The sequence below is a fragment of the Ixodes scapularis genome, unplaced genomic scaffold (assembly GCF_016920785.2).
Source record: "Ixodes scapularis isolate PalLabHiFi unplaced genomic scaffold, ASM1692078v2 PGA_scaffold3__209_contigs__length_174095766, whole genome shotgun sequence".
NCBI lineage: Eukaryota > Metazoa > Arthropoda > Arachnida > Ixodida > Ixodidae > Ixodes > Ixodes scapularis.
The window spans coordinates 10,293,051-10,315,463 of NW_024609868.1; the positions used below are offsets into that span (position 1 = coordinate 10,293,051).

General features: G+C 48.9%; 1 protein-coding gene across 50 annotated transcripts in view; it reads right to left on the reverse strand.

Annotated features, from left to right (window-relative positions):
- LOC8025394 (calcium/calmodulin-dependent protein kinase type II delta chain) overlaps nt 1-22,413 on the reverse strand; it is a 183,738-nt gene that overhangs the window by 68,334 nt on the left and 92,991 nt on the right. For all 50 annotated transcript variants that reach the window (XM_042292292.1, XM_042292245.1, XM_042292293.1 and 47 more), the window contains exon 3: nt 922-981. In XM_042292292.1, coding sequence (XP_042148226.1) covers nt 922-981 — 60 coding nt within the window. The remainder of the gene's footprint in view (nt 1-921; nt 982-22,413) is intronic.

A 22,413-nucleotide genomic window follows, 5' to 3' on the forward strand; every position in this document is an offset into this window, starting at 1 on the left:
CTGGCGCGAGCGCGTGGCTGCATCTATGGTTTCGTTTGCGCGAGAACGCCCGCAAAATGATCAACAAGATCGAGCATGCTCGCGCCAGCCGCCTTGACTGCGTTGCAACGAGCTTCTGCGTTGCACACTAAGTATGAAACAGAGCAAGTATAGAGACTCAAAATTTCGCCTCCGTTCTCAAGAAGAGTCGAAAGGAGTCCAGTTTTTGTTCGATTAATAAAGCGTGTTCCAGGAATCTTCTGCAATCACTGTAGCGGATATTCACTGGTCGCCCTATTTGAATGAGCTGTTTTAGAGCGCATGCTCAGAGTGAGCGCACATAAATAGGCCGGCTATACTCCGTTCCCCTTTAGCAAGCCGAGATTAGAAGCTCCGCCTTCAGCGCAAGCTCGCTGGCTTCCGCGGTGCTAATTGGTCGCGCGTGTCTGCGCGTTCACACTTGTGTTAGCAAGGGCAGAAAGCTCTTCTCAGCAAGATAAAGTATAAATGAAAAAAAAAAAAAATCTTAGAGAGAATCACATAGTAAACTCGCATAATTTGTCAGTCAGTAATATAATGCGAGAAGTTTCGCGCAACGAACGAAAACAAAATCAAACGAAAAGAAGTATGAGGAAGGCTTTTTACTAGGCGTCTAAGAGTGCTCTGGCTGCACAGTGTGGTCTGTGTACCAGCGTATATACTAAGCTTAGAGCAGCTAAACTTTTCTTCGGAGAGCTACAAGAGCTAGCTCAAGGGCTTTCAGCGGCCCTGCCAAGTACGCGCGCCGTGCAGTGCACGCCTCCTTCAGAGCAACATGTTTGTACTCGTAGTTTCGGCTTCGCTGGCACATAAAGTGGGACGCCGAACATTGGGAGGACCGAGAGCGGAAGCGAAGGCTTAGAATTGACCCTGGTACACACGTTCTATGTGAAAGACACTCACCAATGTTTGGGTGGTTCAGCTTCCGGCAGATCCGCGCTTCGCGTTCGAGCTTCTGGAAATCTGTACATGGAAAAGAAAAAACAGAAGAGTTCTCGTTAGAGAGTTCGCTCGCTCAAAGCACTCGGGAGAACGCTTTAAAAAAGTACGAATGTTCGCTCCGAGTGCAGACACACTGTCACCCGTTAACGTTTAATGCGACGTTTGTTATCTGAACCTAGTTTTGATTTTTATAATTCCAACCAAACACTTAAAGAATAAGAGAAAAAAAAAAAAAGAAGATAGGAGTCGACTGTTTTAACGCATGGACAGAAAATGCTGAGAACACAGGAAATAAACATTGGCCAATAATAAATTGAAACAAGAGGATACACTCAACAGAAAACGTACGTACGCACACCACGAACACACATACGCACCGCACGCACGCACGCAGGCACCCCCCCCCCCCCCCCCCCGGCACACACACAAACACAACTTACGACATTTCCTTCTGCGGGAAGTGCGATGGCGCTTTAACTAATAGTGGTAAGAATAATAATAATATATATATAATATATATATATTCGATCGAGTGTTGGCACACGTTGCTAACCTGATACAGTGATGCGAGGGTCAGTTCAGCTGAGCCACAAGCGAGCAACGGAGCTAAGCCGGGCTCACACTGCTTATACATCATGCAAAAGACAGATATTGCGTGATCTCAGTGCACTATGAATACATATACTGTATCGCGTACTGCAAAATATCGTGGCGTCTCTTTTGAACGAGATCGTAAAGAGCGAGGCTTCAAAAAAAGGATCGCGCTTGTGGAAAGTTATATGATAAAAATATTTTTGGTAGAGACCATGACTTTCTTTTTGTCGGACCTCGAACAACTTGGTGAGCGCAAAATACGTTTTCAGGTATGAAGAACATGGGTATAGTCGTGTTCTACCACCACGTGGGCCCAATGGATTTAGGACACTTAAGAAAATAATAAAAAAAAATGTGTCGAATGATATTGAATTGTAGTTCATTTGAAAAACAAAAACATTTAAATGACATGTCTTTGTGTTTTAATGAACTGTCACAAATAAAAAATTTTTTTCCAATGGTATGGACATTTTAATGCCATTGAAGAAAAGTTCTTGCGGATGATTTGTTCATTCGGTTGAACAAGCCATGGGATGATGAAAGTAAGCTGAGAGTGATTTTCTTGCGGATGATTTTGTGTGTGTGTGTGTGTGGCTATATAACGTGTGAATTTTCAATAAACATCAGTTGAGAGTGCGCATTGTCCTGTTTCCCTTCGTCTGTGTCCCTGTATTTTTTCGGCGCTTTTTGCTTGCTTTCTTACCCTCCTTTTCCTTTTTGTCTAAATCAAATGTTCAAATAGCACGCGAGAATGTGTTTTCTTAATGGTACGAGAAAGGCCTAACTCCCTTTTAGGTCATTGAAAAATCCTCCGTTTTTATTTGTAACTTTCAATGGATGCAAACTTTCTCTTTGTAGTATAAAAAGATTACTTATTTATTTTTTTTAAGATCAACTGCAATACCGTTCAACTTGAAACAACTTTAAAATTTTCTTAATGCACATCGACTTTTTCAAGCTCATGCGGTATTTCGAGCACGTTGAGAAGCGAAATAAAAGAAAGTTTTAACGGATCATTTTTTTGCACCCCGATATAACGACACCCGTTACAGCACTATAGTCATGTCTGGACGACTTCAGTCTGAACGTGCTTCGGCCAATATGGCTGCCATCGGCAAAAGGCCCCGCTTTGAATACAGAAACGCGAGTGCAGCCTCATATAGAAGGGTTGAAGCGACCTCGAACATGCCTGAAAATACACACATGTCTGGGCTTTCAGCTGCGGCATCTATGTTTGCCTTTACCAGGTACTTGGTAAACAAAGAACGAACGAAAAGCTCGAAGCCACGGCCGCGGTGCTTCTTCGCCAGTGACATTCGTTTTTAAGATTGTAAAAAAAAAAAAAAAAATACACCGGTCGCCGTTTAAATTATTTTGTTGGGCCTTTGTTTACCACGAACCTTAAGCCGGGGTCACCCTGCTTATACATCATACAAAAGGCAGTCTGCAAACTGATTCGAATGCGAGTCACGGCGAGATCCGCGCTTCAAATGCCGCGTGGCGATGAGTTCAAGGAGAAGCTTGGCACGCGGCATTCGAACCACGGACATTGCACTGACTCGCGTTTGCAGACTGTCGTTTGTGCGTAGATGATCAGTGTGAGCCCGGCTTTAAAGTTCTACCGGCCAAGTGGGTCCGGAACGCGTAGAGAAGTTTCCTATCGCACAGAGCACTCCCCATTGTCGTAATAAATTTCCCTCCGCACGCTTCTTCGATACATGGGTATGTAAGACCGAAGGCAGTTGAATAAAGAAAGAGAGAGAGAGAGAGACAAACAGGGGAATGAAGTGCGCATTACGTAAGACAAGAATGCGTATTAAAAACAGGTTTAGTAGATCATTCCGACACCCCCGATAACGATACCCGATAACCATACGATGCTCCGCAAGGGCGTCGGCGGAGAATCGAGTATCGATATCGTAGTCATCGGCACGATTTATTAAAGCTCCCTTACGCACGACTCCGATAGCGTAGAAAGAAAAGCGTACTTTCGGCCGCGTTTAAAAAAACAAAAATGGAATCAAGGAGCAAACAAATTCATTTGTAGGTGTCTTTGCTTCAACGAGGCAGAGGGCCTCCGAGCGATAAACTGGCAGCTGAAAGTGACCCCCAATTTACACTTTTTTTCTTTTTTTTTACCACTAGACACGCGATCTTATAGTTTTGCGTCTAGATTTTAACGAAGTACCGCGCACAAAATAATTGCTTATTAATATTTAATAACAGTACCGACGAGATCAGTTATGTTTCGTTTGTTTGAAGTCAAAAATCTGCTTTTACGAGAAAAACTCGGGCAGCTTCGCAATGCCTCCGCTAGATGCCGCGAGCCGCGGTGCTGTATTTTGGGTTTTTATCGGAGCTAGACACTGACCTCTGGGGCTAACAGTATCGAAAAAAAAAAAAAACAGTTTATCTGTGTGTGTAATTTACAGCGATCGCAATACAAATCTCGGCTCAGTTTTGCGTAAAACCTTCGGAAGTTTGGTACGCTCACGCGTCTAATGGTCAAAATTGTACAACATGGCGGCAGCCAAGATGAGGGGTGGGTTACTTTTGCCACTATGTATCGCTTCTAAGCCCCTCCACCTCGCTGCTTCGATTGGTGCATGGGCCGTTCCTTCGCGACTCATCCATGACAAGCGTTCTCGCTATCTCACGTCATCTCCTACTCCTCCTTCATCGATCGCGCGATCCACGCCACGGCGCGTCGCACACTTGCGCAAGACACCCGCACCGGCGCGGGTTCCACGGGGCGATACTTTCGCCCAGGTCCGAAATAGAAGCAGGCGACCGGTCACCGACGGACACTGGGTAGCCGCCACGTAGAGAGGGAGAGGGACGTTCCTCCCCGGAGGAGGGTTTGACGCCGATAAATCGTTTCCAGCTCCGATGGCGGGAATTTCATTAATTTACCGACAGGCCCCGAAGGGAGATTTACGGACGTCCGACGGGCCGAGACAGGGTTGCCTACTCTCGGCCTCCAGGTACCCCAGTAAGCCGCCGAGAAATAGCCGCGCGCGCGCGACGAAAGAAAAAAAAAAAGAAACTAAAAGAAGGAATAAATCGACCCTGAGTCATCCCGGTTCGTAAATTATCGAGGAAAGAAAGCTGACGCCTACGCGTGTTCTTTTGGTTACTCGGTTACAGCGCGTGTAACGGTTCGCTCTGTTGAAACACGTCGCTCTTGAGCAAAAACGGCGTGCTGCGGCGATCAATCGATGTTTCCGCGGTGTTCGCAGGGTGTCCCGAGAACCGCACGTTTTTCGTAATCCAGAAATAAACCAGGCATCTCGAAAAGCTCCCAACTTCAAAGTCGAGCTTATTTTTACATCGAACCACGTGAAAGAATCCAGTTTGACGATTGTGCTGCACGCCTGTTTTCTACAGCGCTTATTCCACCACAACCTAAGTTCCCAGGGCACATCCAACCTTCGCAATATAAACATCCATAAAACCTGACTTCTTGCGTACACCCAGCTCGACGCGCGTGGACCGAAAGCTCGCGCTGCAGAACCCAGGGATCCTGGATCCTGGGATGAGCATCGTACCGGCGTGCGGTCGTGTATCACCACTGTGTGAGCACGTTAAAGACCCCAGGTTAGCAGTCGCACTGCACTGGCGAAATTGCGCATCTACACTGTAACCAGTGTCGCCCATATTGGCAGACCCACCTTAAGCTGTATTAATCACTAAAACGTCCAATTTTACTTTGACCTCACTTCTTGTAGCCCTCCCCCACTCCCCCTTCCCCCCCCCCCCCCCCCCAAAAAAAAAAAAAAAAAAAGTTCTTGCAGCGCTGCTTTGGTTGGTCGCCTTCACTGTAACACGTATTAGATCACCATATTCTAACGTCGCGCCTATGAAAGCCTGTGTGGGAACCAGTAATTACGTTTGGTTTACCCGGCGGGGGGCCTCGAGCGTTCTGCGTTTATTACAACACGCAGTTCACGCTTGTTATCATCGTATACGGGCCTTGGCGTCCGCACACATAAGCGCGCACCCGCAACGCGAGCTCTACGCGCGCACGGGAGCGAAACGAAAGCCCCCGCCAACGCGCATGCGCCGACGGAGCAAATTAAATAAGGCGGCCCGTTCCGTTGATTAGCAGACGCAAGGGCGATCGAGCAAAAGCAAGCAGACGGCCGGCCGTGGGAGGCCGCTGGCACGGGGAAGGCCGCAGCGCGTCCGTTAGTGCCACTCGGCCGCGCCACACGGACGCCCTGCGGCGGGGCCCGACGCGCAGGGGAAGGCGGCCGCTGTTGCCGCTGGGAGAAGGAATTTCTTCTTGACTTTTTTTTTTTTTTTTTTCTACTGTGAAGCCAACATCTTAGCAGTCAGACGGATCACGCAAAAACTTCGCGTAGCACACACACACACAAAGAATTGCTTTGACGTCGAAAGAAGTTTACAAATTTGCTACGTTCGTTTCCGTCCAAGTTTGAATTATCAGACGCTGTGTTTTCGAAGCGAGCCGTCCAAGCGAATTAATTACCTGTTTTTCGTACTAAGTCGACGATTACAAGCAGAACGTTGTTTCGAAAACGACAGCGGTGTGTGCGAGCGTTCCGCAAAAGGCAATTATCGGGCCGCACTGTCGCGGTTATATATATAAACACACACTTCCGATTTCTCTTACAATCACACTGAAAGAGAAATGGCTGCATAGCAATCTTTGTCATTAGAGACGATTGTGTAATGTACAAAAAACGGGACATGACAAATCGCTCATAATAGACGCAATAGTGATTCTACCGAACAACGGTCTAAGAAAAACTCGTACTAGAGGCATTTTGTTTCTTTCTTTTAGCTTTAGCGTTCAATATAAGCGGGGACGTCGTGGAATGAATAACTTATCCTTGGCATTACTGCGCAAAAAAAGCACCGGCATTTTCTACTCGTCCTTCCGACTTTGGCACAGTAAAAACACCGCGTTCAGATTATGGCTTTTCGATTATTAAAAATAATGTAGCTATACGTACATTGAAAAGGAAAAAAAAAATCATTTATTCGCTTATTAATAAAGTACCCAAAGTGACCTATTCGTGATTTCGAGTTCATGTTATCTGATAGATCTTATACTGAAAGTATTATCAAACTTTTGAAACAAATCAAGGTCGCCTGTACCCACCCTCAATGGAAACATATGACCCCACGGCACACGCGAAAAAGAACCCCTTGTACGCCTTTCCAATCGTAGTTCGCCGAATTCCAGGCCGCGAAACTTTCCACCGCTCGAGCACGTGATCATTTCTTCCAATGACCTTCGGTATCCCACGTACCTCCAAAGTCACGTTAAATACGGCGGTGAAAGCATCTTCGCACATGTTGAAAAGCGTTCCCTATTTGCCGCCTTGTCGGCATTGACTGCGCGTTCGTCACGCTACTTCTGTTTTACGGGCATTCAACAAAATCTCGAGAAAACTCCTTAAAAAATATATAGATAGATATATACGTATCAAGGAATCAGTTTGCAATCTCGGCATGCGCTGATTAGCCGCTTGTTTGAAGGAGTTCGTTCAAAAGGCGCTCGTTCGAGTGTTCGGGGCATTAATGCGCTGCCTAATTAACTTGTTCAAAGAGCTGCGTTCCTATGGAAGTTAGGCGACACGAGAAAAAAAAGAAAAAGAGGGAGCGCTTTGTTTTTTCTCCGGCGCACGAATTAAGCTCAGAGTTGCGCAGAAGGATCGTTCATCTTCCACGGCCCGTCCCGAGCCTCCCGGGGACAAACCAATTTGGCTCGTCTTCCGGAATGCTAGTTGTCGGGTAATCAACGCCCTCGGGCGCCAGATATTCTTCGTCAAAAGGCTTTCCTGACAACAAGAACTGTCGCAGCAACCTCGGAAGAGAAGAAGAAAAAGAAGCAAAAGACGAGAGAGAGAACTCGGAGGACTAAGCTAGCCCTAGTGCCACTAAATAAGCTACGCTTCAGAGTAACGACACTTGGCCATATTGTGGCTTAGAATCATGGTTGCCAGTTATCTGAAGCTTTATCTGACATCACAGGAAGTGCTTTTCCGCCCTCCGCAAATGTTTAAACCGTTCGCGACAGAGCAACGCAGTATTACATGACCTTCCTAACACCGAATCTAATGCTGAGGAAGTCGCACTTTTGAATCATGACGATCGGCTGTTGCGTCTGTTCTGCATACGAGCCAAAATGGCGGCGCCCACAACAATGTCGGGGAACGGAGTGCCGATACTCTAAGCGCAGCTTATTTAGTGGCTCTAGCTAGCCCTAACATACACTGTTCCTTCCGAAGTGGCCGAATCGAGCGTCAACCAGACATCCGCAAAATTCGCGACTTTCATCGATGCTGGTACCGCAGTATGAGCGGCTTCAGAAGGAAGATGCTTGCTTACAATTTCCTGACGTCGAAGTACCAAGCAAAGGCCCTTATATCGCTCGCATTGAACGAAATTAAAATTACGCGTCGCAGAGCCGGCCCCTCCTCACTGATGCTCTACCGTCTACTACGGTCGTCCAGATTGACAATGACAGCCATTTTAGTGTGCGCCAGTGCGACCCCTATCGGTCGTGAAAGTGGAGAATATCGTCACATACGTGTAATATGATACGGAGAGAAACTGGGGGAGAGGAGGAGATGACAGCGTGACGTTAGAGCACCAAGCTCTAACCCAATCCGAGCTATCATGACGTCACCGAACGTTCTTACCTCCTCTCTCTCTCTCAGGTTCTCTCTATCTCTCTAAAGCGTAGCGAAATCGTCATTGACTATAATCAGTTTCAACTATTTTTGTTGTTGAGGCAAGCGTAGCCTCAGCAGTACAGTAGACGCAAATGGACGCAAGACGAAGCCTCGTGCTCTCACAACATCATTGTGGAAGCTACGCTATTTATACTTCGACAATGTAGCGCAAAATAGTTGACACCGAGACAATCAAAAACGTCGATGCTCGACCGTATACGATGAAACAAACGAGCTCTTTGGTTATATCGCACGTGGCTAATTGCCTCGCTGACAGCGTTTCTATAGTCAGACGAACGTGGCCTTTACAACGCAGAGATGGGTCTGGCACGCGTGGCTGCCCGCGTTTTACGCCTGACTGCGTGTTTTGTTCGGAGCTCCTCGAAGCATCACCACTGCCTTGTCTGCTTATGCGTCCCCGGTGGTTCGATAGCGGCCCGTTGCGCGCGGATGCATCTGTTGTTTTACTCATGTTTGAGTCCGTTCTTGATCTCTCTCTCCCTGTTCGCGCACAAGGAAGCAAATCAGCAGCGGGGTTGACTGAGAACAGCCATTACGATTACTAGGGAACGATCTTCTTCCGATCTTCGCACCGGTTGCACGGGCGTACGGATATGTGAGCATCGGACAAAGGTGTAGTTTGTTTGATCCATTCACCTTCATGCATAAAGTGCAAGCACGAAAGCCCTGCGTGCGTCTCGACCTGCTCTCGTTTTCTTCTCCCAAAATAGCGCAGTTGCCCACTAACGGTAAACCAAAGTGTGCGTCCTTACGAAATAGTTCGAGATCACCAGAAATGTGTACACTGATCGCACTGCTGCACACGGAGAAATACCTCTAACACCGAAAACAGGAACGCGGGAAAAGCTAGCTGCAGCACAGACGGGCCGACATTCTAATTTCGTGGAGCGCATGATACCAAAACATTGTTCAAAAACATAAATAAAATAATTTCAGTAAAAAAAAAAAAAAAGATACAGCGCTATTACCTTACAAACTGGCCTTAATATCACCAGCTGTTTAAAACGACCACGTACACTTTTTTTTTTTTTTTTTTTTTGTTTTGTTTATGCAGCATTTACAGGGTTAGGTTTCGGCGCTTTTGAGTCCGAACCTGGGATGTATTCGCGTCGAGAAGTTTCAGAATCCCCGCCTGGTGGAATGCTTTCAGAACCCAGAGTGAGGATACCTCAACTTCCTCCGCTGGTGCAAGCACGTGCAACGCCACGCTTCTACGCTCTGTGAAAATTAAAACATAACCGCCCGGGTAGCGCGTGCGCTACCCAAAGTGAGGCAAACAGAACCGCCACTTGCGAGCTTCTCATGCAAAGTGATATAGAGCGTGCAGCACGGAACGTGCAGACGCTGATTGCACGGTACACGTGCAATCGGCGACTGCTCTTGGGGCGAGCATTTTCCTCAGTGTGCGCTCGACGGACACTGAGGCGGTTCATACGCCAGTTCAAGCGGCGTGTAATGTGTGCAACAGAGTTTTCAGGCGGGCGTGAGCAGCAAAAACCTTAATGCTACGTATTAAAGAAGAAAAAAAAAAACTTAAGCCGCCGGTCACACTGCTTATACATCGTACAAAAAGACAACCTCAGACACCGTCTCAGGTGAGTTTCTTCCTTGTATGACGGTCACATTCCAACCCCACATATGTATGAAGCAACACGGCTGAGGCGTATAGTGTCAGCCAATGATTCTGTCACCGCGTCTGCAGCCGTGCCTTTTGTACTATGCTTGAACAGTGGCACATGCGGCTACGGATATAAGACGGCCAATTTTCTTTGTCACTCATCGCCAACCGTGGCCGACTTCAGCAAACCAGAAACCCCTATAGGTTGACTCGATTCTCCAATTCAATCGGAAGCTATATGGAGTGGGGGAATACGGGCGAATTCAGCGACTCTCAGCGAAACGTATACACGACCACTGGATTCGGAAATAGACGGCGCCGACTTATATTATACGGAGAAGTCGTTCCGCGAGCTGCCAGAGGCCGGAAGAACCGCGTTTGACGGGAAGACGCCTGCAATTGCCAGCTCCGGACCACCCTCGGATATCGGTCCTCCATGTCACGGGCATAAGAGGGCGCGTCATCGGGGAGAGCGGGCGTCTGCGAACCAGGCAAACAGCGAACGCGGCGTCCCTCTCATTAGGGAGAAAGCGCGCCCCGGGAACTGGGCTAACGACGGCGGTGCACGCTCATTAACCGCGGACCTTTTTTTTCCCCTTTTTCACTTCCTCTCTTTCGGAGACGCGAACTTTTTCGCCCGCGCGCCCGCTTTCTGTGCGAGCACGGGAGAGCGTCGCTACTGACAGTGTGCACACTCATGTGACAAGACTGTCATAGGAGGGATGAACGAACCTCAGACCGTGTTTGCGGACTGTCCTTTGTATGGTGCATTAGCAGTGTGATCGCAGCTTTGAGTTCTTACTCGACGGCATCTCGCCATCGTGTTTGCCACTTACTAAAGATAGACGCAAGACTGACTTGAATGACGTATCTTAAGTATACTAGCGAGTTGCAGCGTAGCGTCTTCAAGAGCTTCGCGTACGCGAAGAAATTGCGGCGTCGCCACCGCGCATGCGCCGAGCCCAGACCGCGTTTTGAATTGGCGCAAGGGGGCGACGCGGCTTAATTCTTTGCGTACACGTCGAGGCTTTCGGGCGCGCTAAGTGTAAAACGCACTTTGTACAAAACTGTGCTCGAACAGAGAATCGAATAGCGCCCTGCGCGGTACCATAGCTTTCACGGTGCTACGAATGACGATACACCAAAATCCTCGAGTATTCGCAAAACACCTCCAGCGGAATCTCGTTGCTTCAAACTCTCTTAATTCGAACTCGCGGATAATTCGAACTAACACGCAGGTCCCATCCTATCCGTTTCTATGCAGGAAACTCCCGCTAATTCAAACTTTGCATTATTCAAACAAAGTTTTGGTCCCCGTCGGGATCAAATTAACGAGATTCCACAGTAATAATCTCTACGCAAGATAAAAAAAAAAAAAAGGCTGACCGGCGCAAGCTGTTGCCCGATTCACAGGGTTTAACCCGTATCCATCCAGAGAATGCGACATCATGAATGTGACATATCATACTCTCACCTTGGACGGCGACGCACGCAAAAGAATCCGTTCGCGACAAACGAAGCTTTCCGCCCCGATAGCCGAGCTCAACTTCGGTCACGTGATCAAGCTCCTGCCGTACCCCCAGCGCAGAGAGCGGGGGCACGCGATGAAGAGAAGGCACGGGATTGGTCCGGCGACCGCGTTGCTCTCTCCTCACTGTCAGCTTGTATACGGCTAGATTTTGGATTGGAAAACCTTTAATGTTGGCTAGAGTTACAGGTGGGTATGCTAAAGACCGACACGTACGCTAAACCCCGAGCGCTAAACTGTACTCGGAGCGCTTCACAGTGAGGCTCAAGGAGCTCGTCTTGCGCCTTTTCTTCTCTTCCCTTCGAATTCGCCAACTTCTCTCGACAGGGTCCTCGGTAGTAAGACGTCGTACATTCTAAGCCTCCGGAAAACCGTCTCTTCCAAACGCGTATAAAATTTCCACATAAAATTTTATGAAAAAATTTAAAAAATGCGTAAACTAGATTTGTGAGAATTAAAGGCGCGGATGTGCGTCTGCGTTCTGATTGGTTCCGTGCTTCCATTTCCTACAAGGGGGGGGGGGGGGGGGGGAAAGAAGAAGAGGCGTTGGAAGACACTGGGGAGAATTTTTAGACTCGTTTTAGAGTTTAAAAGCGTAGCCGCGGTCTTCTGTACACTTGGGTTTTAATGAATCTGAACCCCGAGAAACTGAAATCCCTTGCGTTCAGATATCCCTTAGATGTTCAAGATAAAAGGTTTTCCTCTTTTTTTCGCAAACGGTTTTTGTCCTTCGTGTCCTCCCTTTTATTGAAACAGGCCGTCCCATCCGGTTTTCTTTTTTCACTTTCACACTCTCTCTCTCTTTTGCCAATCGGGCTCAAAGGGGCACTGAAAACGATTTTCAAACTCCCTCTGAATGTGTATTTTGATTGCGGGGCGGTTCGAAAGTACGTGCGGATGTTCAAGAATTTTTATACATCCATAAATCTGAAAGAAAAAAAAAATTGTTTTCAACGCATAAAAATAAACGGTCTTTCATCTTCGTCGCAACATTGGAGACAAGAACAACCCTTATTATTGAAGGATGTGGAGAACTTTTCAGCGCTGTCTCTGGTCTCCGCGACCACTCTTGACAAAGAACTGATTTCCCTGGTGGCACTAACAAATCGATATCACAGTGAGTGTGCTAACGAAATTTATCACAATAGAACATCTGCGACTGTGGCGCGGATAAATTAAGAAACTTTCAAGTCGAAGTAAAAAGACAAGAGTAGGAAAACGTCTCAAACACGGCTATAATCATTTATCAGACCTCTTCGCAGATACACTCTTCGTGGACACAACAATAGCAGCGCCGTCCTGTCGTATTTGTTCCTGCACTCTTGTCCAAGTTTCTTTGCCACTGTTTCTTGCCAAAATGTTCACCTCAAACGAACTAGCCCAACACGTCACATTGTTGTAACCGAATGGCCTCTTAACATCAAGGCCTTACTACCCGTAGACATTATTCATTCACCCCAAACAGTGTGAGAAAGGGTTGTACCGTTTAGATGAATGTGTTAACCGGCAAGGTGTTCCACAATGAGCATATATCCGTGAAGAGCTCGGTGACGGCACAATCAGATTTATATAAGGAGCGAAAAAAAAAATGAACGATTTTAGCTGCGTTTAAGACGTTCTCAGGCTCGGTTTTGGTTTTGTACGGATTTGGCGTAAAATAGCGGCCGCTACAGAGGTGCAGCCGCGACCGCCAGCGTGGGGGTCTCTTTCGTCGTGTATCAGGCAGTACCGATTATACACGACCGCGCGGCCGGAACAAAAAAGGCCTGTCCAAATCCAAAACGATCGTGAGTCGGACCCAACTTGCTGTGAGGGCACACAACAGAACCTCGAGCATCTAAGCAGAGAACCGTTATTGACGAGGCTTCGCAGCGGATCCCGGGGGGGGGGGGGGGGGGGGGGGGGGGGGGTTAGGACATGGCGAAGGACCCGGAATCTTTCTGTAGCGTCACAAGAATGCATGCGCGTCTCATTCATATGTGATCCCCGCCAACATAAACACATAATAGAAAGTACCTAAACTTCTCAAATAACCACGTACACCAACTTAAAAAAAAATGAAAACGTGCGCGCGTCGCTATGTATGACGTCAAGAAGACAACTTTCTGAAACTTTTTTTTCCCTGTGCATTCAAAGCCACTACTTCGGTGTTACGACAGAATTTCGTTTTTATACAGCCGCCACAGCTTCCAGTACCTTATACCCATATCTAATTTACATTACTGCAACTTAGTTTTTTTTCCTTTTCTTTCCTCGTTACACAGACATATTCGAAAAAGGTGAGGCAGTTTGCGAAATGTACACTCGGGAGCAAAAGTTTGCGGGGCACGGGAGCGCGTGCCGAAATGCATCGCCGCGCCGTCCGACGGCGCGCCGCCGCATTAAGGAGACGCGATTTGCGCATGCGCGCCTTTCGTGTTCGCATTCATGTCTCTTTCGCTCGTTTCTTTCCGACGCACTCCTGATAACAGGAGTAGGCGCCAGGGGCGCGAGTTAGCGCTTCGTTGGCTGTCATGCTGCGCGTCTGCTTCAGCCGCCGCGCTTTGTCACGGAGCTCGCGTAGGGAAGGGGAGGGAGTTAACCAGGCGCTCCGTCACCCAGCGCGGCTGCTGTGGCGGCTGAAGAGGACGCCAGCGAAACGGCAACTTGCGCCCCTGGCGCCGACTCCGGTTATCAGGAGTGAGTCGGACAGAAACGAGCGAAAGAGATATGACTGCCAGCACGAAGGGCGCGCATGCGCAAAGCGCGGCTTTTTAATGCAGCGGCGCGCCGCTGCACGGCGCGGCGATGCATTTCGGCACGCGCTCCGGTGCCCCGCAAACTTTTGCTCCCGACTGTACGTCTATAGCGAACGTGGCTGTGTGCGAGTCCGACCTTTTACACTTACATCGTTCCCTCCCCCCCCCCCCCCCTTTTTTTTTTTTCTTTTTCGCACGTAAAAGTTTGAATCGTTTCCTATTCAAACTGTTTGTTCTTTTGTTTCCTTTTTCTTATTTTTTTTTGTGTGTTTACGTGTATGTTTTCTCTTTTTAATCAACGTAGACTATTGGGATAGTTGGGTCATTCTTAAAAGTGCGCTTTTTTTTTTGCTCTCTCGGCAAGAGGAAGGAAGGAGGGGAAAGGCTATTAAGTCAAAACGTCGTCGCCAAGCGCAAATCAAAACCCCGGCTTTCGGGTCGGCGCATGCGCGGTGGAGGCAACGTGATTTCTTTGCGTACGCAAACCTTTTGAGTGCGCTACTCTCAAACTCGCTACGCATGCCTCGCACGAAACGTCAAATAACACCGTACCGACCGTTGATTGCTCCGTACCAGGCTGCTGTGGCTCGTACACTCTAAAAAAAAGACCGTGCGTCTATTTTACCGCATAATACTCGGAGAGCCAATCACCGCAACTTACGGAGGCTGCTCAGCGAATGACGATGCCGAAACGCATGTTTAGACCCAAAAACGCAGTCCGAGTTGTGACATTAAGCAATGCAAGCGTGACGTTTTGCATTGCTTAATGTCACAACTCAGACTGCGTTTTTTTGGTCTCAACACATGTTCCGGCATCGTCATTCGCTGAGCTGCCTCCGTAGGTTGCAGTGATTGGCTCTTCGAGTGTTGTGCGGGAAAGTAGACGCACGGGCTTTTCTTAGAGTGTATCTTCTGCAGCAAATATTTGGCACTCTCGAATTTGTTCTTCTGCCAAGGCTTGCCAAGAGGATCAAATTCCAAGGTGCCAAATGTACGTTGCACAAAGTGTGGGAACAGGAGCGCGGTATGGAGCAACGGTGGCTGATATGACTTCAATGCAAGCTATGTATACTTCTTTTCACTTTACTCAGTCGACGCTACCAGCTCATGGAACTGATCAAGCAGCTTCAAAAGTGCAAGTCACTGGGCCTTTTCTGTTTATCAATTGGTACAGCGACGATAAACACGTACAGAAACACGACGAACATCACAATGATGTGTTTTTGACCCTGCATGATTGGCACCATCAGCTCGTAGCGTCGGCTTCGTCTGGGCTTAAGGTGCAACGAAGTATAATTAGGGGTTTTAGTGGATCGTTCCGACGACTCCACTAACGACGATACCCAGTACTCCGCCGGCGCCTCCGGATACATCGCATTGTTATCGGGTACCGTCATCGGAACGATCTATTAAAACGTTAGCGTCGACGGAATTCTTAGCGCGCGCGACTACTTCGTGGTCGTTGTGCTCAAACTACTCGTGCCCGCAGACTGCAGGAAGGCGGCGGACGACGAGGACACAAACAACAGAACTGCCCGGTTTTCGGCGGGCGGCAGCGACCAAGAGAACCAAGCGAGCAGACCGTGGGGGGGGGGGGGGGGGGGGGGGGGGGGGACGGAGTCTCGAGGCGCTTAACTCGATTGGTCGAGCAAACATAATTAGGCGCGGAGACAATTCGGACGCCGCCCGTCCCCCAAAGCCTCTTACGCGCTCTGACGAGTCTTGGCGAACCCAGGGTCCGGCGGCCGTCGCTATAAAGCCAGTTTCGTCGGACGCGCGCGTGTGGAAGACGCGATCTCTGTCTGTCGCGTCCGAACGTTCGGGCGAGCTTCGGATGACGCAAGTGGGGCGGCGGCGGCTAAATTGCGGCTCAAGAATGGATCGATGATTGGATCGACGACGACAGAGATACGTCCGCATATCTCGGGGCATCTGCAGCGCACACAATCAACCATTCAAAGCGTACGGAAGATCGGTCTCTTCAAACAATTATTGTTGGTATACAACTTCCATACTAATCTAATATGAATATACATATAACGCGGGGGTCGCCGGTCGGGCAGCAAGCACCCCCTCCACACGATGACGCGCGCTGACAGAGCGGGAACTGGACTTTTCCGCGAGAAGAAAGAAGCACCTTAGCCATCGGACGCAGCGGCGGCCCTTTGGAGCGCAGCTGCGCATACACGGGGGGGGCCTTCCCCAAGATAGCGGCGGGGAGGCAGCCGCCATGGACGGCAGGTTGCGTGAGCACGGCCACGTCCGACTTGCTCCCAAGCGAGCAGCACGCCCTCGCGCCACTCGTGGGCCGCGTCACCACCAAAAAGATGGCGTGACGACAGTTTTGCAAACGGTCCTTGGCGTGACAACGCCGAGTAAACCGCATCGTTCCAGCCCAGAACGCTATGGCACTTCGGAGGAGATTGTTTCCTTCAAAGACCGCCGCTGACACGCGCTGGGAATTTACAGAGGGTGGGAACAACGACGAGATTATTGCGCTACAAGGTTGTACCGAGCGTTTCTGTTCCCTGCCTCCGAGTCTCGAAGCACGCCGTTAGCAACGGGCTCGTCTGCGTTCGGAGTAATCTTGTCCCATCGTGGTTTTGTTCGTCACTTCAGGAACGGGCAACGTGCGCGCGATCAAGGGTTGAGAGCGGCGCGAAGCACGGCAAGTACGGACCAACAAACTTTAGAGAAAAAGAAATAATAATAAAGTTTTATAGCATGTTTCACGTCTCGATTTGCTTCCAGTACGGAATAATCTTGTTTTCGTTTCTTTCGCGTCCTGATTTTTCTTCGTGATAAAAACACCCCTTACCTGACGAACAAAGTGCAAAGTAGAAAGTTCACCTCTGCAATATGCTCAAAAAAGCATCGCTTTTTGCTCGTGTTCAGCCTGCCACAATCTTTCCTGCTAGGTGATTACTTAAGCCTTCGCCTATCATCGAAAGCGTGCCTGCTGCGGCGCTGTATGTACACACGCCGGTCCCGCCTGCGTCCTCACAGCCATGCGCTCTGAGCACCGGCGAAATTCGTCCGTCGACACCGCGGCGTGGTGGTCGACCGACACGCGCGTGACACGAGTCACGTGACGGGAGTCACGCGGCCCCGTCGGTCCCCCGAGTCGCCTGCCATTCCAGAAGTGCGGTCTCCGGCGCCGGCACCCCCGCCGCCCACGGGCTCAAAACGTCGCTCAGCTCGGCCGCGGTCTTCTGTGTGTAATTCTCTGCTCAGAGCTCCGGCGGCCAACGCCCGGAATAGGCGCGCGCTGCTGTCGCACCAGCTGCCATCGGGGACGACAGCGCTGCTGCCGCCCACCGCCCTAGAAATAAAAGATGGCGCCTTCGCTCGCGCGCCTCCAACCTGCGCGCAGACGTGTGCGCGCTCGTATATACTGGTTCCTTAGTAAGAGATGAAACTAAAATGAAACGGGACTCTTTTTAGACAATAATTTAGTTTAAAGAAAGAATGAATGTAAATCGTTAGAAATTACTGATGCACTCGAATGGGTGCGAAGACTTATTCCATAATGAAGAGTAGCTTCACGTAACAGTACTGTTCGAAGTTCCCACATAGAGTTCCGAATAGCCTTTGCTTCGGCTGAGGTATACACTGCGTCAGAGGAGAGAACTATACACGAACAAGCGATTCGCGTATTGTCCCGTTTGTTTAGCGGTCATCAAAACTACAGCTTTGCAGAAGTACGCTTATCCGAAACTCGAGCGATGCAATCTGGTGCTCGAAATAGGGCCGACGTCGTGTTCGCCACCCCAACTCCCGGGCTACAGTAACCAGCAAAATCCGCTCCAGCGCATGTCCTATACGACATGCGCTGGAGCGGATTTTGCTGGTGAACCCAATAATGGACTCTAACCTTCTTGGTATATATACCAAGAAGGTTAGAGTCCATTATTAGGTTCACCTTTCAACTATATACAATAACACGATCCACTATCCCCTGAAGTTTCGAACACAGAGTTCGGATTCTGCAAAGGGTGTCCGCATCTTCCTACGAGTGAACTCGCTCTGCACAGTGAAGTCATGTTTGTCTCAGGGCTCGCAGTTTAAACTATGTTTGAAAGTCACGTTCTGTACGAACCACGGAGCGCAAGCAGAAAGAGGAATTCGGGTTGTGGGCCAACCCCCTCCCACACCAAACAAAAACAAATTTTGGCTACATTCTGCCATGGAGCACGAGATGCAAGTCTCGGTCAAGCACCGCGCTCGGCTATCCCTTTGAACGCGATGAATAGAAGCTCTTCCCAGTCTGGGGTTCTAACCCGCGCAGGACGACGACGACTTCCGCATCCACTAATGAACGTCGGGTGAATTCCACTTCCTGGCTTTGGTCGAAAATAACGACGCAGCGAACGGATCCAATAGCGCATAACGGATGAACCTACAGGTAAAAGACAGGACCTCTTGTGAGCATACTGCTTTCAGTTCGCCATGAGGGTAACCCTGATGTCAAACATCCGACCACGGGATAAATGAGACGCGCAACCACAAAGGTGGGTGGTTCACTCGAAGCACGGTGCATTCGGTGCGTTCCCTGAAATTAGCTCGCACCTGGTTGTATGCTTAGCTTCGATAAAAAGCCGCGTGAAAGCCGATGAACGAGCCCAGCGGATAATTTTCGGAAATTGGAGCCAACTCGAGTTTCTTTTCTTTTATCTTTTTTTAGAAAATAACAAAAGCTTAAAAAAAAAAAGCCTTTTTAGAGGTTAAATGTTTAGACAGAGCGAAAGTCGGTCTGCCTTTTCAGGTATGGCTACGCTGGTTAACCTTGCGGATGAGAAATTTAGACACTGCGACATCACCGCTAGCCCGCAGCGTGTTTAACGTTCATCACACTGTAATGATACACGAACGCACGCCTGTGCAGTGCTCGTCCAGATAGACACGGGCAGGTGGGGAAATTAAACCGACGAATCGTTCCTGGTTCTACAGTTGAAGGTTCTGCTCCGCTCCGCCTACTCCGAGCTACACTTCACTCTCTTTTTTCTTTTTTCGCAGATAATTATTTTGTTTACATTCTATGTGCGTATTTTGAAACCGCATAGCTCGGGAACTTACCAGGAACGCACGCTATCGACATAGAACAAGTGGTGGTAACTTACCGAAATGTATGAACCATCGGCACCTTTACGTCTCTATGAAGCCTACATTTCTATCGACCGTTAAAGTACTTTTAATAAGCATCGGTACGCTACACGGGGCTTTCGGGACACTATACACGCGTTCAGCGAGCTTACCCAGTTTACGGGGGAAAACAAAAAATACGTTTGCGTCCATTTGGAGGTCGACTGCTGTTGCGGGGCGGTGACACTGTTGACGCTGTAGTTGAAATTTAGCCACCGCGGTACGATTGCTAACGTGGGGTTTTTGACGTGCATCACGCAGTATAGTGGTATATACACGACCGCACGCCAGTACGATGCTCATCCAGATCGAAACGGGCAGGGGTGCGGATTGAACTCAGGAACCCTGGGTTATGCAGCGCGAGTTTTCGTCTCCGCGTGTTACGAGCTGCGGTGCGCTAAGACACTCGACAACGAGTGAAAATATATATTTATTGTACCGGCTCGAACGTTAGGATACCTACATGTATCGAATAAAGTGTACGGGAAAATCACAAGTTTTCTTTGCTGTTGTCATGGGGGGGGGGGGGGGGGGGGGGGGGCGACTTTTGACGCTGTCTGATTGGTTGGTCCCATCAGCTCATCGGTTGCGCCTGGACTTCAGCTGAAACGAAGTTACAGTGGCGACCTCTCGGTGCTTAATAAATTCCCTCGATGCACGCCAGCTTTCCCCCGCCGTCCTTTGGAGATTCATAAACTCGTAAGAAATCTCCCGTTGGGACAACGCACTGATCTCCATTATAGGGGGCTGGATGGCGCATTGAGCAGACAGCTATGAAGCCACCGGAAGTAAGCGGCTTGTACCGGAAGTAAGCGTTGACAGGCTTTTCAACTCTTCCGAGTGCTGGATTTTTTATTGTCATCCCAAGAGAGCCCTGCTTGTTGCGGAGTAACAGCGCATGCGGGCCCGAAAAAAGTCTGGGAAGCCATTCGATGTGAAAATTTTGAGATTCTAGTTGATCAAGTATGCGAATGTCCCACTTTCAAATGCCTGATTCTCGGGATTTAATTCAGAACGGGAGTATTAAAACCGAATCAGGGAGACAAAAAAGCATGGACCAAAATATCGGCCGAATGCACTAGGAAGCACAGCACACGCCCGACTTCCGGGACAAGCATCGAACTTCCGGTGGCTTCAGTTGCGCCAGCCTCGGAGAGTACCTTCGCGCCATCCAGCCCCCTATAGTAGAGATCAATGGGACAACGGGACTAGCAAAGGGTAGCTCGACAAGCGGCGACCGGCTTGCCTGTTTGGCGGTCAGAAATCGTCAAATGCACGAGTCCGAGACCAGGAAAGTATACATTTTCAGACCCGAGAGTCGCCCAAGTGTCATCTTGAGTCGCCAAGTGCGGGTCATCGCACCGTTTCCATGGCAACATACCGGTGCAGTCGTGACTGTATAAACACGGGAACCGGAGATATATAGGGTTCCCACGTCCACCGGCACGAAGCGGCCTTCTAGTGCCAGTCTATACACCAACGCAGTGTTTACAAAGGAGCCCGCTTTGCCCGCACCAGGTGTGGGCACTGCGCGTGCGCAGAAATCGAATTCGGGAAGAGTGAACTGTCAACGCATGCGCAGTACCGACAGCAGCGCCGTGACGTCATTGAATTGAGTTGGTCAGTATACCTCACCGACAACGCATAAGAAGCGCCGGGCTCGGCAAGTCCCCCGAGCATCCCATTATCGCTCATCAGCCAATCAGGTTGCAGCATTAGTCGATGAAAACATCGAAGAACCAATCACGAAGTAGGAAGCGTGAACATAATAATTGAGCCACGCCCCGAGCTGCTTAAGCTATCGAGGATCGAAAAACGCCTTTGTACAACGCGCCATACTTCGGAAAGATTTTTTTAAAGTTTTTTTCTGACACGCAATTTGTTATTTTTATATTCGAAATAGTTATTCACAGTAATAAAAACTAAACAAAAAGTGTCTATACCAAAATTAACTTTACAAGTTTCCCGCGGTTTCCACTGGGGTCACGTCCGTCACGCGAATTGTATAACTCGCCATATATATATATATATATATATATATATATATATATATATATATATATATATATATTGTGGCTTGTAAGTTATAACGCGGGAGTTCGGATGTGCCTCTCTCGTGCTGAACCGATGTAGAGGCCAATCGGTAACTATCAGAATTTCGACGAGGCACAGAGCCTGCGCGTGTGGGAAGCCCCTCTACTATTGATCCAACCAGACCCCGTACAGTCGAGCCACGGCAAACACGCGACATGGTTTCGGCCGAACCCCTTCTCTCTCCCTTTCTCGTGTCACGCAATAATGACGACCGCCCCCTCGGAGCTCGGCATCGATTACGCATCCATCATTGACGGGCGCCAACAGCTCGCAAGTTCGTTAGACGGCCGCCCTATCGGAAGTTCGGCGCCCCACTCCTGTCCCCAATCATAATTCGGAGGAACGCTTACGAAACGGGAAACAAGTCGATGCCGCGCCGTCCGCGTTGGCTCGCCGTGCTCCTTACGCAAGTCACTGGGATTAGATTCGAGGAGCTCACAGCTTCGTCGGGAGGAGCGAGACGAGATAAGGGCTTTTTTCGTAGTTTTCGCATCAATTTTACGCGCGTATACTTTTCCTTGTGCAGAGGTAGCATATCCAGTTTCATCGGTAATAAACATTCCGTTTCGGTCGTCTGCCCAAAAGGTTGGCAATCAGACGATAAATGTGAGTCTTATACCGTTACGTAACGTATGTAGTGATGAGCCTCGCGTGTTTTCTCTGGCCGGAAAAGTTCTGTAAATAAACGGTTACACAAAATTATCTTTTTCTTTTTTTTAACCAACAGGTCATGCGGGGGACAGAAAGCAACGTAACAGTGCCTATCCTTTTTCACTTCCAAACAAACACTGCACTTCCTTACACTTGTTTTCTGTCTCACGGATCCATCCTCAGTTTCGGCATATCGGCGTACCAACCAAAACATATTAAAAAAAAATGGCGGACATAATGTGGACGATTATGTTCCTTAAACACTGATCAAGGTGAAAAAAAAAAGTCAAGCTGTGGTGGTTAATGCGTAGGGTGTGTCAATAACCATCTAAAAACCAGAGCTAAAAAGAAAAAAAATGC